The sequence below is a fragment of the Xiphias gladius genome, chromosome 21, assembly GCF_016859285.1.
Source record: "Xiphias gladius isolate SHS-SW01 ecotype Sanya breed wild chromosome 21, ASM1685928v1, whole genome shotgun sequence".
Lineage (NCBI taxonomy): Eukaryota > Metazoa > Chordata > Actinopteri > Istiophoriformes > Xiphiidae > Xiphias > Xiphias gladius.
In genome coordinates this window covers 29,903,318-29,922,049 of record NC_053420.1, presented here as the reverse complement: position 1 = coordinate 29,922,049, position 18,732 = coordinate 29,903,318, and the positions used below count along the sequence as shown (strand labels likewise).

The 18,732-nt window shown below is 38.0% G+C and overlaps 2 protein-coding genes across 4 annotated transcripts in view; both read left to right on the top strand.

The window, feature by feature from the left end:
• LOC120807330 (constitutive coactivator of PPAR-gamma-like protein 1) overlaps positions 1–5,648 on the top strand; it is a 33,025-nt gene extending 27,377 nt beyond the window's left edge. Inside the window, exons 14-17 of one of the 2 annotated variants that reach the window (XM_040159151.1) lie at positions 233–431; positions 731–860; positions 959–1,055; positions 4,044–5,648. In XM_040159151.1, the coding sequence (XP_040015085.1) occupies positions 233–431; positions 731–860; positions 959–1,055; positions 4,044–4,361 (744 nt within the window). In that variant the 3' untranslated portion in view covers positions 4,362–5,648. Of the gene's footprint in view, positions 1–232; positions 432–721; positions 861–958; positions 1,056–4,043 lie in introns of both variants that reach the window. The other variant, XM_040159150.1, reaches the window with a different exon arrangement.
• Positions 5,649–7,232: 1,584 nt separating this feature from the next.
• Positions 7,233–18,732, top strand: part of phf2 (PHD finger protein 2) — a 41,633-nt gene continuing 30,133 nt past the window's right edge. For both annotated transcript variants that reach the window (XM_040116018.1, XM_040116017.1), the window contains exon 1: positions 7,233–7,722. In XM_040116018.1, the coding sequence (XP_039971952.1) occupies positions 7,625–7,722 (98 nt within the window). In that variant the 5' untranslated portion in view covers positions 7,233–7,624. The remainder of the gene's footprint in view (positions 7,723–18,732) is intronic.

The following is an 18,732-nucleotide window of genomic DNA, read 5'->3' as shown; positions in this document are numbered from 1 at the left end:
TAGAATCGCTGACCTAGGTCGACTGACAATCCTGACACCCCAAAAAATATACAAGTCTTAGTGTGAATAAATCATGCTGTCCTTTAAAAGTGAAACACTGTAGCCTGAACCCATTTGTCCTAATTGTAATTATTTAGGCTTTTGGACACTGTTGATAATGTAACTGTTAATTGTAGAAATGGGTAGCAAGGGTTAGTTTTGCAGTGGTTTTGATTAATTTTTCTGTCTTCAGTCTGAACTGGTTGCCAAGGTGGAGAAGATGCGTCAGAGTATCTTGGAAGGTCTCAGCTTCACTCGTGCACCTCATCCTCCTCCATTCCCCCCACCACCGCCTCCACTTCCTCACGGGATGCCTTTCTACGCTCCCACCAGTTGCTACTACCCCCCACCCCCTATGATGCCTCCTCAGGGGAGAGGTAGGGGTATGCCTGGTGAGTTTGACCACAAATGGTAACAGGCCGTTTAGTTTTGTATTTGGTCTTAAAATTTTAAATGTTATTTCATACATAAACCGTTGCACTAGATTTAAATTTCAAGTTTTTAACATTCCTCCTTAAACCAAACCCTATCTAAATAATTGTCACAGATTTTGTATTTGTGCTGTATCCTAGATCAGATACTAAGGTAAATCAGTTGAACATTCAAAAAAGTAAGGTGTTGTTACCGTACAGAACAGTAGATGCACATGCACAGATTAACACCATTTGCTTCCTCTTTTGAGGACTTCAAGGAATCTCATCACAAGGTGGGAAGCTGGAGATCGCTGGCACTGTGGTTGGTCAGTGGGCTGGAACTCGGCGCAGCAGAGGAAGAGGAGGCTTCCCTATCCAGGTGGTGTCTGTCGGTGGACCAAATAGAGGGTAACGACAGAAAGAAGATAAGATGTATTGTGTATTTGATCATCAATTGTATCTATTATTATTAATGTGGATTTTTTTTTTTCTTCTGTCTTCTATAGGCGTATGAGAGGAGTGATTTCTACCCCTGTCATAAGGACATTTGGTCGAGGAGGCAGGTACCACACTCGAGCCTTCCAGAGTCAGGGAGCATACCTGGTAAGTCAGTGATGAATCATTGGTCCCTTTTATAATTATCAATACTTGCCGTTACTGATAGTTACATACAGACTGGGAGTGTAAGTTTTCCTTGTGCTTTCGGGTTAATAAATCTACCTCAGTATGTGATCCACATAAAAATGCTACAGAAGCAGACAAATTCAATACGTTTGCTTCACATTTGTTAACCTCAGTTTGTTTGAAGTTGTGCAGGTTAAACACCTTCAAACAAACTGAGATTAACAAATGTGAGGCAAACATGTATTGAATTTTTCTACCTCAGTATCTGTTCCACATTAAAACACCACAGAAGCAGAAAAACTCAATACATGTTTGCCACACATTTTTTAACCTCAGTTTGTTTGAAGTTGTGCATGTTAAACACTTACTCCTACATTGAGGGACAGGTTCACAATTTTTCAAGTCTGTCTAACGATAGTCACGTGCTCATTTGAACACTGAAACAGGTTTTTCTGGCTGTAATCATTCCTCCTGTTCATACTGGCCATTAAGTGAACAGTTCCTATTACACTTTCAGTGAAAGTGATGGGGGACAAAATCAACAGTGTTCGTTTTGGGCAAAAATATGTTCCAAAGTTTGCTCTAGACATTAGCTAATTTAAGGCTTCAGCTGTCCGAGTCAGACATATCAAGAGGGTATCTTCCAAATTTACAGTCTTTTTCGTATGAAATTTGCTCTTTTTGTTACTGTCCTTCCACTGCAGCTCAACAAGGAAACACAGAGAGAGAATTTAATACTAAAATGACAGAATAGGTCTTTGGATTTTGTCCCCCATTACTTATATTGAAAGTTTAAGTCCTCCTTTGATATTAATATGTAAGTAAATGTCATTATCGTGACATTCTGTCTGTGAGTGTAAGAGAACTAAAAATATTCATTTTAAAATGTGAAATTCAGGCCAGATATGTTGTTTGTTGACTTTTGTTTCAGTGTCACTGTTAAAAATAGCACTTTCTGTGGCAGCTTCTCAGTAAATGCCTTTTAAAAAATTTTTGGTTAAAAAATGTTTCCCCTTTTCTTAGTTGCATGTCATCTTTACAAAGAATTTATAGCCAGACAGATTCAGCTTTACGCCAAAATACCAGCAGTATTTGTTGTAGGTTTTCCAACAGATCCTAAATCAAGCCCCTTTCAGACATGCATTTCATTATATTAACCTGATGACAATTTAAAATGTTGGTGTAATGTCGGAATAACTGCGCAATTCACTTTTACATAAAAGTCACAAACTTAATCCTGCAAGGTCACACCCAATAGCAGTTCCATAATCACTGCCAACTTCAACATTGTCACATTAATGTAAAGACTGCAACAGCACAAGGTCAGTACCCACAGATAGTCTTGTCACGTCTTCTTAAGAGCAGTTACGCAATTATTATGCTTTATACACAAACAAATCCATTTAATAAACTAGGAAACACCCTGAATGAGCTGATTTTAAATTGTTTAAAGGAGATTCTTCTCATGTCATGGTCAGTATATAGAGGTCATTTTAAAGGGAATTTAAAAAAAAAAACTTGACACAACCTAACAATCATCAGACCAGCATTACTTCCTTACATTTTTCAGTTTTCATTCATGACAGCTGCATGGATGCAATATGAATGGCCACTGTAGGTTCTCCTTCATGCTTGGAAAGGGAGAGGTGATGGGAGAGGTATTCAGCTGGTTGCAGTCTGCAACCTCACAGCTAGATACCACTAAATCCTTTACACTGGTCCTTTAAGGGCTCAATGGCAAAATAAATTTAAAAATCCATCACTGTTTTGGGCTGTTATTATTCACCAGTACTACTACTCCCTCTTGTGCACCATGTGCCAAATATCTCTGGAAAATTGTTACTTTTTCTTTAGCAGTCCTACCATGTCTGAATAAAACATAGCATACATTAATATACGACCACCTATGCCTAAATGACATGAAAACCATCACTTTAACAGACAGATTAATCTAGAAATTATACAGAGTATGCGTATGAAAGGGGCTTAAAGCAATTCCAGACATCTCAATTGCATTTGTAATATCTTAGTCATTGTGAAGTGCTATTGTAGTGGTCCATATATGCTGCAATGTTAATCAATAAGTGAAAAGCTCATGGAATTGTCCAAAATTGAATGGAACCATCTTCTGCAAGTTTGGATGTGTGATCAGTGTTTGTAATGGCATTCTCCCAGTTAGATTTTGAAATTTTCTTGTGTAAAAGTAGAAATTCTGTCCTGATGGCGGCGCTTTCCTTGTTGTCTAAAACATTAGGCTTTGTGCACTACAGACCAGGAATATCCAAAACAAATTTCCTAGAAATCTGGGTATTGGATGTGTCGAGGAAATGCCAGGGAGTCACAGAAATCATTAGAAAATATCATCTGCAAATTGTGAATGTCCATTTCAAATTTCATGGCAGTCTCACTAATAGTCATTGCTCTAGAGTAAAGCAGTAAAGTAAAGTAAAGGGCAGATCTGGAGGCCCTGCTCCCCTGTAGGGATGCATTACAATTTAAAATTTAATGCATCTAGTCAACAGACATATGGACCAGGGTACTTGAGGTGAAATACATATTCCTCAAAAACTGGAAGAACAACCTCCAGTATCCCTTTTTTAGGAATGTGGAATAATCCTATCGGTTGTTATTAGGCTTTACCATGCACTTTATGTGCTTCAGAAAGATCAGAATACAGCTGTTGGTCTTTATACTTTTAAATTACAGTGCATTAACAGAGTACACAACCATTGTATGAGATTTCAGCATGGGATATGTGAGAACTATACAGCCTCCCAGCAGGTCTTTGTGCTGGTTAAAGCCCCCTTTATTTTACTGTTAAATAACTTTTATATTACTCTTCAGTCTTTTTGTTTATTACAAGGACTTTCTGCCCACATCTGTATTACATGCTCCTCACAGTCAGTGTTGCAGTGTAACAGTCTTTGGCGTCAGTTTAACACCCTTTCTGTCTGTCCTATGTACCAGAGTAAGCCTGCTCATAAGCCTGCTCATACATCTGGGCATGATGCAGTGAAGGAGAAAAAGAAGCCCAGGCCAGAGGAGAAGATATCCTCTCCTGTACCGTGCGATGGCTCAACCACAGAGAACGGGATGGAGGACAAAGAGCAAGACCAGCTGAATGGCGATAAAGAGGAATGCAGGGCTCTCATCCAACCTGAAAGTGCCTTTAGCAGTGACTCCAAGATGTGCAATACTAATACTTACTTAAATGCACTAAATGCAGACAGTGGCTACCATAGAGATGAAGGTCTCGAGGCCGCCATCTTAAAAAAAGAAGTGTAAGCCTATTTTTCTAGAGAGGGTGAAGGATGAAAGATGGAGCAGGGTTAGGAATATCTGGAAATTTGGAAAGCCTACAGTCAATGTACATTTTTCCTCGCAAAGAACAGAGATGAAATTTGGATCCTTCTCAGTAAACACAAAATATATGACACATTGCTAGTTGAAGGAGTCTGTTTCTACATGTTTATGAGAATGATACTTTTCATTAGAATATTAAAGCTTTAAGAAGCTTTGATTTGGGAATATTTTAGTTCTTATAGGTTGATACTCTTCCAGTACTTGGCACCATGTACTCGCCATAGTATGGTTATCAGTTTTGTGTTGTCATGGTAAATGCGTGATGAAAACCAAACGTATAAAGAAAAAAGCAAAATGCAACATGTCTGCCTTTGACATCACTTTTGGTTTGGTTTATATTTAAGCAACTCTGCCCATTAGTTCAGATGAGCTCCATGCAATCTGTCAGCCAACGGCTCTGAAATTGGACGCAAAAGATCTTGTCAAATTCTGATACTCACCTTGATTTCTTCAAATGTAGAGCTGTAGTATTACCATTGCAACAAAAACCTTCTACATGGTTAGCAGTTTAAGAGGTGTGTAGTTATTATGCATGTTGTCATTTTTCTTCCATCTTTACAAGTACTTTGCCCATTTGCAAATGACAGAAATGGCTAATGTCAGTGATAGCCCATAAAAGATCTTAACTGTTAGTAACAGATTTGTTCTGACCTTGAATTTTTTGTGATATAGACCTCTGTTGCATCTAATTAAAAAAAAACAATAAGTTATATAGCTACTTTGAAATAGTGTATTCATACTATATTGTTCTCTGTTGCCGTTTTCTGCATTAGTCAAATATCTGAAGAAAAAAATCACATTAAAAGCTTTGATCAAAATCACCCTTTTGTAGCTAAAAACAACGTGCTCGACCTTCTAATTAAGACTTTAGCCATCAGCCAGTAATCAATTTTGAGATTTACTTTAGTGTTGTTTTAATACTCATACTACTTCTACACCAGAATCATCATTTAACATTTCCACTTAATTCTCCTTAAGCTTTTCATCTTTCATTAGTGATCAGAGAAATGGTGTACTGTATTCCCCCAGTCCCCCCGCAAGAGCTAAATAGGTTACCTTCTATGTAAGTTAATCAGTTTCTTCCTAACTCATGGATTGTAAAAGAATGAACTGCTGTTGGGTTTGATTGAATGTTGATGGACTATGGAATGGTTTATTTGAAGGCAACTTAGCTACAATGCTTAATAAAACTATATTCTTTTAGTACAAGCTGATGTTTGTTTGTTTATTTATGCCTATTATTGTAACAGTACAGAGACTTTGACATTTCACCTTTTTCCTGCTCGCTGACTGACTTTCTGCATGTTTAAATCCGTGCATTGATTTTTAACGGCAGTAGAGTGAGCAAATCTGCCCAAAATGGTAACAACCCCAAAAGAACACCAATGAAGTCAGAAAAGATATAAAAAAATACTCTAAGGTCAACATGCATTACTTATGATTTACTACCTTTTATGAAAGTAGAATTTTTCAGACAACCAAGTTTTCTACAGGCTTTCAACCAACTTACACAGTCATCTTCTTTGGATGGAGTTTGATCACTTGGCATGGATCTGTTCAGCTCCATCTCCATTACAACTGAGTAAACTCAATCTGCTGATGAAGACCCTGTGATAAAACTAAAAACTCTGGAAAATGCTAGTAATTAGACCTGGATTTTTTTTTTTTTTTTTGGTCAGAATACTATTTAAGATCAAGAATGTAACATCAAACCGATGCAAATTAAATTACATTTTATTGAAGGAAAAATAATTTACTGCCTTAAGAGTTAATGTAGTTGTAAGTAATGGTAATAGTCATTTTTCGGCAGATATGATTGTATCTACTGTACATCATGGTAACTAAGTACATTATGGAACTTGTATATGATAAGGACAAACCATATATTAATACTTTATTTTTACACAGTGATTGATCTCGTAATGATAATGCAGGTAACAGTCTACTTACCTTATCTAATTGTCTCTGTGGTATTCTTGTGCCTCTACATATGAATGCAGTCATTCTGAGGGATTTTTTCAAATCTTCACGTTTAATAACCACTTAATAAAGACCAAAGCATATTTGCAAATATGATTTTATTTATTTAAAACAAGGCCAAAATTTTACAATGCATTTATTAATTTAAATATGTGGAACAATAATAATATAAGTAATATTTTCTTTATGATTTGTCTCCCGGCATCAAGGTTAAATGTTTCCAAGCCTCCATCACAATGCCAGGTATGTCATTTAAGTAGAGAATATTAAATCCCATTTCTTAAATTTTTTTTTTTTTTCGTCCACAGTCACACTTTTTAACATTTAGTTTAAAAATCAGCCTCAGAATCAGCCTGTGAAAACCCAACATGCATAATATGCGTGTGTGTGATGGTAGAAGACATCTTCAATATGTCCAAATATCAGGCCTACTGATCCACGATCTGATTCCATAGTCGCACCCAAGTCCCTGGCCCCTATAAGAAGGTAAAAAAAAAAGACTAAACTTTCAAATACCTGACCGTGTCATCTTATTAAAGTTTGGCATTAAATTAAACACATTGATTATTACATATGATTTTAATTGGTTGTGCACTACTTATCACGTTTATACGGAATTATGTAATAGCTACAGGCTCGCGTCCTAGTCAACGGTGGTCGGGAAAGTGCTGTTTCAGTTTTTCTTAACCAACCACTACGCCTTTATTTTGAACATGCGGGATGGAGGCTGCTGCGTTTCAAATGCGCGGCGTGAAAAAAAAACCCCATCCTGGCGGCTGCAATGTCCGATCGATCCCGACGTTCATTCATCTGATCTGAGCCCTGCCGATTAACCTGCTCCCTGACGTAACTTTCCCGGTTATTTATTTATTTATCTGGCAACGACACCGGGGCTACATCTCCTCCTGGCTCCTTACATGACCGCCTCGGTGCCGTTACAGTCACCAGGGGGCATGCACATAGTAATAATAATAATAATGCATTTCAGGAAAGCTTGCTACGACGAGGCTCCATCGTTTCCACCGCTCCGTGTGAACGCAAACACAAGCCGTGGCGTGATGGAAATGTGCGTTTAGGTTCATGTGTCCGGCGGGACTGCCCCTGGCTTTTTTTTCTGGGGAAGATCATATTGGATCATATTGTTTGCAGGACGTTGTTCCTCCTGCAGCCCCCCAAGTCTATCCCGACGTAGTTGTGAATTGAACATGGCGACTGTACCAGTGTATTGCATCTGCAGATTACCTTACGACGTGACCCAGTTTATGATCGAGTGCGATGCTTGCAAGGACTGGTTCCACGGCAGGTAAGGCCAGATTGTTCACCGTGGTGTTTTTTGAGGCGGTTTGCATTTGTGGAAAGCAAACAAAAATGGCGAGGTCTCGCTGCGTTTGACAGCTTTGTGGCTCTTAGTCGCCCGTCTACATCTGAAGAGAGGCCGCTTGGAGAAGAAGGCGGAGTTAAATATAGCCGACCAGGGTTGTGACATTTTTTCGCGAATAACTCCAAGCAGATTCCCCTTATAAGAAAATACGGTGATTTATGGAGGGATTTCGGCGCGGGCTTCGTCTATTAACTACGCCGGATGGGTATTTAACATCCCCGCTTCAGTCCCAAGCTGAGCCGTTCCCGTTGTACTGAGCGGACGGCAGCGAGGGGCAGACTCGGCGGAGTCGCCGCGCATTTGTCTCCCATTTCCCCCTCTTTCCAGCCCCTTTCGGGCCAGTAGTGCGTTTGTAGCCACTGTAAACGGTGTCACCTTCTGACCGTTCTCCCGGCTTTGGACCGGGTGTTTTTGTTTTGTTTTGTTTTTTTACACAGAGCACGGCTGAAAATCACGACCCGAGTCTGAGCTCAGCCCCGTGCAGCCTTCCTGCCGGGCAGCAGCTATGGCTGACAATAGCCCGCGTCGGATGTCCTTAAGCTTTAGCAGCGAAAAAGAGACAAATTAGCATTCAGTGAACAGGTCTGTCAGTACTCGGAAATGTAGGAAATAGTCGTTTTGTTCCACTGGGATTAAACGGAGACGTATCATACGCAGCGGCTCATCACTTTCCCCGCCGTGCGTGAGCTGTTAACGATCTCGGACAAAATCCCTGTTATCATCGTGTTGTGTTTCCCTCCCGATGTTTTACTTTGTTGTGACACGGGTCTGTCCCTGCGACTCGTCTGTCTTTTTGGGGTATGTTTCGAGCTGTTCGGCCGCACTCTGGGTGCCTTTTTCGGGAACAGGTCGCTTGTTAACCGTGTTTCGTTGGGCGAACGAGCCTTTCGGAGCACTGAACAGTTTTTACGCGCCCGAACGTTAACCCTTTCGTGCCCCCCCCCCCCTCCGGCTGCCTGGGCTGCATGTAGCCTAACCACATTATGTGGTAGTGAATTAAATGCTGGGGATAAGCCATGACCTCAAGTCACTTATCAGCATAAGCCACAACCAGTCATGTTTTTGCAGAAAAGCATTATATTTATAATTGATATGTTCTCGTATATACATAAGATCATCAGATTGATACAGCTTACCATAACATGAATACACTGGAAGCACTATTTAAGTCTTAGGGTTTTATGTCCCCTGTTAAAAAGGGAGAAAGTGTATTTTGAAAACAAAAGGTGTGGTAAAGTGGATTTGCCAATACCGTTCATCTTAAGTCGTAACAAAATCCAGTCATTCAGGCTCCTGAGCTGGACCTCAGTTAAGGAACAAATAGGTTTGTTTCAATCAAATCACAGATCTCAAAATCACAATTTTTAGTAGTGACGGGACAAAGTTATTGTGTGACTTGGTGTGAAATTTGATGTCAGAATAAGCTGTATATCGAGATGATAAATAACAGCATTATAATAGCTACTTAAGTTTAGAGTGGAAAAAGTAGTAGTTTAATGTACTTAAATTATGTCATGTTCTTAGAGGAAGTGAATCTATGATATCATAGATATCATTTCTAAAATGTAGGTGCCGTAGAGTATGTTATCGTATCATTTGTCCTTTGGGCTGTCACCATAATTAGGATGCCTGGTGTCACCGGATGATGTGGTTCAGTGGCGGCATGAACAACATGGAAAGCAGTGAACTAATAATCAGCTGTCCCTTAGCTGTCTAAATGGCCCATTTGTGATGAACGCAAGATAAGAGTATGTTTATCTTGGATGTGGCAAGAGGAAGTAGTTTCTCATAATTACATTGTCAAGCTATAGAACTACTATGTTGATAGTTGGTGTGGTGTGAAAATGTGACTACAGCACAGGTGTGTAGTAGAATGTCATGTTGATTCGATACCAAGATAAGGTAAAAATCAGATATTTTGGGAAACAGGCTTGTTTGCTGTCGGAGTCAGGTAAGACGACTGAGGTCAGTGTCTCTGTGCGGAGCCACAGGAGGGGGAGTGTAGAAGCCCAGCTCCATCAAAACTGAGAAACTACACTTTTCCACAACTTCTAAGCTTAATCGCCTCCGAGAGTCACCTTGGTTTTGTCCACGTTTGAGCCACAACGGTGTTCAGGAGAGGGCTTTTAAGATGCTGCTTGAAGCTATTGTGCCCAGCTTTTGTTTATCAGGAAATAATTCACATGCTAACTGCTCCTAAAACCACAAGGTCTTGTTTTTACTGTACATTTATGTTTACTGCCTGTTGAATGAACAAGGCCCAATATGCACATGAGGCAGTTTTAGAATTGTTGGATTTCTAAAACTGCAATATTTTTATATTAATATTTTATAGGCTGAATGTGTGAAAGGGGTGACTCGCAAGGACAAACCCAGAAGGTTATTGCCCAACTCTGCAGCCTCCCTGAGGTTGTTATTGTTTTTTCTTTATTTTTTTAGTTCATGGCTCCCAGTTTACTGTAGCAAGCAGCTGTTATTAGCAAACATGTTCTGATAAACCCAGTCTGTGAGGTTAGCGTCAAAGAATTTGCAGCTAAAGAGCTAGATATTTTTATCAGGAGTTGGTGGAGACCAAACCAAAGCTGAAGGAGAGTGAATATTGGATTTACTGTTCACCAATAAATTGGGTGACTGATATTATCAGCCAATATTAGCTTATAACAGATAATCAGTATGGGCAAATATGTTAGCTAATAAGTAACAAAATTGCTGTGCAGAAATGCTAAGGATATAGTTTACAATAACTTAAAAACGCTGCCTCGGTAACATAGTTACAAAGGTTCTATTCAACTGTAAAATGTACTGCTCTGTACAATTCTTCCAAATGTGTATTTATGTTAACATTTACGTTAACAAATTTACATTGGCTGATGTATGGTTATGAGATATTTTAACTTGAAGATCAATATCGGGATCAACTCAAAGACACAGTATCTTTTGTACACACACTAATGTACATTCCTGCGTTAGCCAGAAACATGACCCCAGTGGGTTGATAATGTTGCTTTTGGATGTGTAAAATGTTATCGTTAGCCATGACAACTTGTTGCAATGATAGTGTGTCAAACAGTTTATCTTTCAGCTTATTTTTGGGGTTCTTTTACCCCCAGTGCATAAAAAAAGTGATCAATGCAGCCGGGACTTAGCAGCTAGCTTAGAGGTCTTTGTGCAAAGCTAGGCTAAACACACCCGGAAAATATCTCCGTACCAAACACACAGATCTTGTCTTCGGTCTCAGGGTAACGGCAAATTTCTCAGAATTTTGCACCTTTCCATTGTTGTCTCTTGTCTAAACACAACAGTGACACATAATAGTTTCACAGTAAATACATGTTAGTAACCATCAGTGGCCTAAAGCTCTCAACACTGGAAATAACAATTGCAACTTAACAGTGCTACAGTATTTCTTCTCATCAGGCCTCAACGCATTTAGTAGTTAATGTGAAACTACAATGTGTTATTGCTTGATATTACAGTCTTTTTTTTCTTGATGTGATTATAATATGTTTATGCCAGTTAAAACTGAGAACTGTTTTGAGTGGCTCCTTTTTTCGTTACTACCAGAAAGTCAGTCAGGTACCTCAGCTAGGTCAGTTACTTCATAGTCTGTCTATCAATGTTATAATTTACAACTATTTTGCTATTAATATCAAATACTAACCCAATGAACACCACTGCACAGTGTTCATTAGAGTGCAGCTTCGATGATACCAGTACATATTGTAGCTTCATATCATCATATAACAATTTTCCACTGGCTTTTAAATTTGAAAAATCAACTGCAACTACTTGATGATTACATAATTATCCACTACATAGCAAATAATATATAAAATAAAAAAATAAAAAAATAATAATATATTTGATCGTTTCACCTTACTTCACACACCTGATATTTCACAGACCAACAATTTCCCTTCAAAACCATCTTGCTTTAAATGGCTGTAGTTTTGCCAGAGTTATAACCACTCCCAAAAGTGAAAGCAAGTTTTTTTCTTAGCTGCCCTACACTAATCTGCTGTCTGTTAGACAGCTTCCACTGTCCACTGTCTTCCACAGCTTATTGTAAGAAAAGAGAGAGGAGTTTGTTCTGCCCAATTGGTAATGTCATATACACAAGTGTCTGAAAGTATACTTAGTACATACAGTATACTTTTGTGTGTTCAGATGTAGTATACTGTAATGGTATTTAACTCAAAATGTTATATTAAAACCAGATTTTTGTTGTACTCTACCTGCTGTGCATACAGTATACATACTAAGTAAATTATAACTACATTTGAATGTACCTCTTGTTTTCGTGGGGGTTTATTTTAACAAAGTCATGAAACAACAGCACATACAATTAATTAACTGTACACTGTGCCTTGACAGCAGAGATTACTGCTAAAAATGCATGTTCTATGCATTGTCAGTTTGTGCATATAAACACCAGAGTGGAATCGGCGAACGTTGAAAAAAAGTGCAGATATTGCAAAAAAAAAAAAGGTTTTTACATGTGGCTGAGGTGGAAAAGTTAATGTTGAATAATTTGATTAAAAAAAAATGTAAATGTAAATGTAAAGGAAACAAAATAAGTGACTAAATCATGACATATATGAAACACCAATTTGCCACTCAAGCTTCCACTCCACAGCAGAGATTAAAGATAGCCTCGGATGAAAACATCAGATTTGTGAGGACTGAGAAGAAGACTGTAATGTACCTCGATTTAAAACATTAAGCAAGCATAAATGTCATATTTACATCATGTATTCCCACACAGTTTTCTACCGTTTAAGATTTGACTGGCACTCTTTTAATTACATCATCTCGTTATGCCCTCCTCTTCTGCGTTTTAATGGCACCTGCCTGGAGAATTAGCACCACCAATTGCAGATTTTCTGAAAATATATGCTCTACATTTGGACTGAAATTTGACTATACTGGGACACCGGCTAGCCCATGTGATTGCAGCACTTAGCTCTCTATAGTATCGCCATATAAAGTTGCAGTGGCTAACATGTTTGCAAAAGAGTTGCTTACTTTGGCATCATGTAGGCACAAAGCAAGATTATCATGCCACTGAGGTTGTATTTTTGGCCAACAGACAAATGGAAAGTCAATATTCACATTTCTTTTATCTCTTTTTTGGTCTCCAGTAGCCTCATTTGGGAATGTTTGATCTATTGTGTGGGACACATTCCCAGACGCATCAACATAGTAAAGTTTACAAATGCACCTGTGCACTGCTCTTGATTGGAGGTATGGAAGTTTTCCTGATGTATATTTGCAGAACCAATTGGTTAGCCTTCATTCTTGAAGCCTTTTTCTCGTGTAAAGGTGACACGTTCTGTTGGAAATGCTTCCAATAAAGGATGAATCTGTTATCTATGCTTATCCAAGTATGTTTTGTAGTGTGGGCACTTCTTCACAAGTATACCTGGTTGCAGCCTGCAGATTGGGGAAGGGTTCAGCGTCGAATGTTTAATCCCACCCACTGTGGTTTCATGATTGGTTTAACAGTTGAAAGTGGGCGTGGTTACACGTCGCTTCGATTGGATGGTTAGGATTACGGGTAGTGGGTGGGATTAAACGTTCAAAGTTGAACCCAGTCTTGTTCTGCAGGCTGCAGCCAGGTACTCCTCTCTCTTCATCAGAACGGATTCACTAATGCCTCCTGTGGTTTGATCAAAGAAACACACTGACTGCAATCACTGTCGACTCTGGTTATTGCTTAGAACCACAGACTGGTTTTTATTCTGACCAGCCTTGGTACTGTAGGTAGTGTACAGTGGGTTTATAAAAGCTTGCAGCTGCCTTCTGCTGAAAATAGGGTTGATGAACAGTAAAACCAACACAATGAGCTAAAAAAGGCTAAAAATCTCTGTAGAACATTTACATTACCCAATACTAAAATAAAATACCGATTAAGGCATCTTAATTTCTGTCTTCACTTACTGTCACCAGGATGTAAATGTAGGTAATGTGCATAGCAGATAAAGTATTATAGTACCGTTCTGCTGAGAAGCAATAAGAGGTGGAAAGTAAAATAGGTACAATTACTTAACTACAATGTTGAAGTACTTGTACTTTCCATTTTGTTTCTTTATGCTTCTACTTCACCACATTTCGGAGGCAAATATTGTACTTTTTACTCCACTACATTTATTTCACAGCTATAGTTACAAGTTAATTTTACACAAAAAAATTATAAATTTATACAATATGATATTGTACTATAGATTAAACTACCAAAAAGTAAGCTCCACCTGAATCACCTACAACAATACATGCAATGTGTTATTTCAGTTATGTTTCCGTAATCCAATAAAAAAACAATAACATCCGCATAAAGGGTTCTTTTCTTTTGATACTTTAAGTAAATTTTGCTGATAATAGTTATGTACTTAACTTAGGTCAAATATGAGTGCAGGACTTTTACCTGTAATGGAGTATATTTACAGTGTGAATCTGTACTTTACCTAAGTAAATTATGTGAATACTTGTTCCACCACTGGAAACAACTGTCAAAGAGTGTGTAGCTACCAATCACTAAACAAAATCATCCTGCAGTTGCTTCAAATTAAGCCTTTTGGTGGTTCACTGTAGAAAGAAACTTCCAGAGGGGCTGAGTGTACAGTGGTTGGGCATTAAAACTTTGTTGCAGCTCTGGTAACATTGAATAGAAGAGCTGATCAAGAAACAGTGGGTGAATATATGACCAGGAAAGTAGGAGAAAGAACAACCGTTAAATTACAATGGAGCTACAAAACTACTGAAAAGTGACATAACAAATTTTTCAACTTCTTTGTGATTGAGAGCATGATCACAAAATGACCCAATTAGTTCACCATGACATCAGTATAGCTCTGTTTTTGGTCAGGTAATGCTAACTGAGTTGGCTAACCGAGTACAGTCAGGGGGAATGTACAGTTATGACAACCATGCCTTCTGAGTTGTCAAAAAAAAAGTTCCCGGCTTCTGTGCTTTTCAGGTGCAAAGCACCTGAGAAGAGTGACAGCTGAAGAGGGCTATCTCCAGGAGGTCATATTTTAATGCCCGCTTGAAGAATCTCTTACAGTAGCGTTATGATAACCTTAATTGGCTTAGGTTAGCTAGCATACTTGTGGGTCCAAATTCCACTCGTTTAATGTTTCTGTCGTTAGGGTTCTGGGACTACTCTTTTAACATTGGTATTGTTACAATTTTGCCAACTATTACAACATAAGTTGAGCTCCTCGGGCCAAAGTGCCAACTTAATGCTGACATTAGCCATGATGGTTCCATTTTCCCTATGCTAACACAATATGAGAGAGGATAATGCTGTCATAACCACAACGTAATTGAACAATTTGCTTTTGGATTTGTTTTGAAACATGAGATTAATTCATGAGACAACAGTGTAGACATGACGCTAAATGGAGCTACGTTACTTATGATGTAGTGAAACAGAACACTTGGTACAGTAGCCTAATTATGTCGCTTGATAAGGGGGTAAATGCCAAACTCACTAAAAACAACACAAGCAGAATTGAAATTACCTTGTGACAGTTTTCCTTTAGATGTAGTGGTTGTGAAATCAATTTATAAATGTAATTTCTAATCCCTGTCTTTTAATTGACCAAACAAGTTGCAGTAGCTGTAAAAAACAAAAAACACATTTACCACACAGATTTTTACCAGCATAAGCTGAAACACAGCTGCAGCAGTGCTCACAAGGTACAGGAAGAGCCATACTACCAATAACAGAAGGCGCAGTTGCCTTCCTCGAAAAATGACACCACACAAAATTTGCTGTTTACGCAACCTTGCATCCAAAAACAGACACATGGCACAAGAATTATCTGTGGAAATTGATGTTTCAGGGACTGATCAGACAATGAGAAGGACATTGCATGAAATCAAACTCTACGGACACTATAGTTTTTAAAGAAGAAATTAGTGAAAACTATTACCTAGCCACATATGTCCCCTTACTTGAATCCAACAGAACACCTTTGGAGTATTTTAAAGCAGAAGATAGAGCAACAAAACCCCCAAGCATAGAGCAGCTGAAAAGAATCATTTGTAAAGAATTGCAGAACATCTCTCCACAGATTTGTGCAAGATTGGTATCATCTGTGCCCAGGACGATCAAATCTGTCATCAAAAATTAAGGTGAACATACAAATATAAAAAAAATGTAAAAATGGAATCTCGTTAATTAAGGATATACTGAAGTTTGTTGCAGATTGTTCTTAAATATTGACCTTTCATTATAGTTTAATTAGTTAAAATATTTCTGGTTTTCAAATTAAATGGCTTCGTTTTTTTCTTGGGCTTTGGATAAAAACAAATTTATATTAGATGGATAGGATTTGTAGTTACTTAACATTTTAGCAATATTGACCAAGAATGGAGTCCTTGTATACTGTAACTACACAGCAGTCTGCTCATGAAGACCAGCAATTTTAGTCTGACCTCACTTGTTCCACTAGCTCTTTTGCTAAATCCTGCTTCTGTCTTCCAAAGTTTTACAAGGCTTTGCAGTTGCCATTTATACATATTCATAAAAAAAAACAGTTGGTCCCAGGGACAGGTAAAAATAAAACTTGACAGAGGACAAGTGATAGATTTGTGTATACCAATTTTCACCCGATTTTATGTCCCTTAATTATATGTCCCTCTGCATAAAGTTTACAGTTGTTTTACAAGACAGAGACTTTATAAGAATTCAGTTTCCACTCATTTAAAAAAATAACAAAAAACATCATAGTAATAAATTCCAAGATTCTTTAACATAAACTAAAGTAGAAAATAATGAAATCATTGTATTAATAAAAGACACAAAATGTAAAAAAAAAAAATGGTCTCAGTTCCTGTAAGTAATTATTCATGCAGTTTAACTTTGTATGTTGTAACTTTGTAACTTTGTTTGTTTGTGATCAATAATATGAGCTTATAATATTTAGAAATTACTAAAAGTAAAATTTCGTATGTAAATTGTGAGTTATTGTACCACTTACTGTAGTTCACATGAAAACCAAAGCCCAACAATTATAAATCAGTTTCCTTTCAGTTGTGCTTATTGGCTGTGATAGAAATTAAAAGCGATGAGGCCCAAATATCACCATTACACTACTAAGCCTTAGTTGATATGGAAACACAGTACAAAGTAGAAAATTTAATGTGTTCCTCCCTGGCCCATACCCCATCCCTCCACCATGTTCAGTGCAAATCGGTTCAGTATTTTTTGCTTAATCCTTTTGACAAACAAACAAATAACAGACACGGGTGATCACATAACCTCCTTGGCAGAGGTAATTATAAAGAGCTGTTAATACAAACATGGCTCCCTATAGATGTACATTCCTGTCTGAACTGGTTTCAGACAAGTAAAGAAAGCTAGATCTTGACTTTTCACTTTTGACAGCCAATGGAGACACTCTTCTTGTTATAGATGATCTAACATTCTATTAGCCTGTATTAACCTATCACTTGACACAGTGCATCAAATTCTAAAAATATAAAATGTGCCATAAATTCAAATGCAGGTCAGTTTTACCTCAATTATACAGTAATTTAGTTGATCCTATCAAAGACAGTTGTTGTCCAGTTGTGTCCATGGGCCCCACTTTGGGCACCCCTGTCCTAGAGGGCCACCTCCTTCAGAAAAAAGCTCTAAACTATACGGCAGTATTTAATTTCAAATGTAATATGTACTTTTTCAGTACAGTAAGACCTACAGTCAAGTCCCATTGTCACCATTTCAGCCAGTCCTTGCTATTTTGCCATTTCACTGAAGTCCGTTACTTACGGCAGTGGAATATCCTGCAGCTGATACATAATGTAGATACATATTTGCATACATACACATAGGACATACAGTATTAGCCAGAAATATAAAAATCAATTGCACAACTACATGTACTGTAATAAGGAGAGTTATAGTGCCAATTCATATCTATGTCACACATAATGACACACTAGCTTAATAAATCATCTACAGTATGCAACTTTCCTGTCTTTAATTCCTGTTTGTCCAAAGCACTTATGAATCTGTCTTGACTTGAAGTCCACAAAGTCTGTCTGTCAGTGGATTAGCCATACTCATTCGCCACAGTGACATCCCAGTGTTTTGGCTCTGGCTGTTTTTCAGGTACTGTAATTCAAAATATGATCATTGTCACAGCCTAATAATATCTTGCCATGTAGTTTTAGTTTTGTTTGCTGGCATTTTGAGATATCTGTCTGAGATTTCTCTTGCTACCCCAATACAAGGGAGGTGAATGGATTTTCATAGGATGTGGTCACAGCATGGGAAATTAACATTTAAAAAAAAAATCAAAAGCAAAAGTGGAAACGCTGCTAATACATTTTCAATGGAATTACTGTCTATAACTATTTCATTCAGTCCTTATAAGAGTTGTCCTTTTAAGTTCTTTGAAACAACGTTAGTTAGGTTATGTAACTTGCCCCCTCAGCCATATTGGACATCATAGGACCTGGCAGCAATGACTTTGAACAGCTGAGTACTGAGCAGATCAGCTGTCTAAATAGTATTGATCCTAACCTTGTACTGAGTATATACATGTCAAATGTACATGTATGTGTTGTTTTGATTGGTGGCAAATTATTTCCCTGACATGGCTGATTGATCATACCTGCGTACAGCAGCAGAGCAGCAGATATGTCAGTAAAGCTGTTATAGGGTTACTTTAGTCATTTATTATTGCACTTCAATAAAGTTAGAGGAACTCTGAGAGACAGATATTTTAAATGGTAAAATAAAGTAAAGGCAAAGGCAGAGATGTCCGGACTTTTAGTCCCTATTATGGATCAAGCTCCAAAAGTATGGCACAAGAAAAGTGCCAAAATTCAGACTTGTTAATTGGAGGAGCCTATGTCTGTGTTGAGGCTGGCAACTGATTTAGTCACTGATAGGCAAGTGTTGGTAAATGAGAGGTCAGC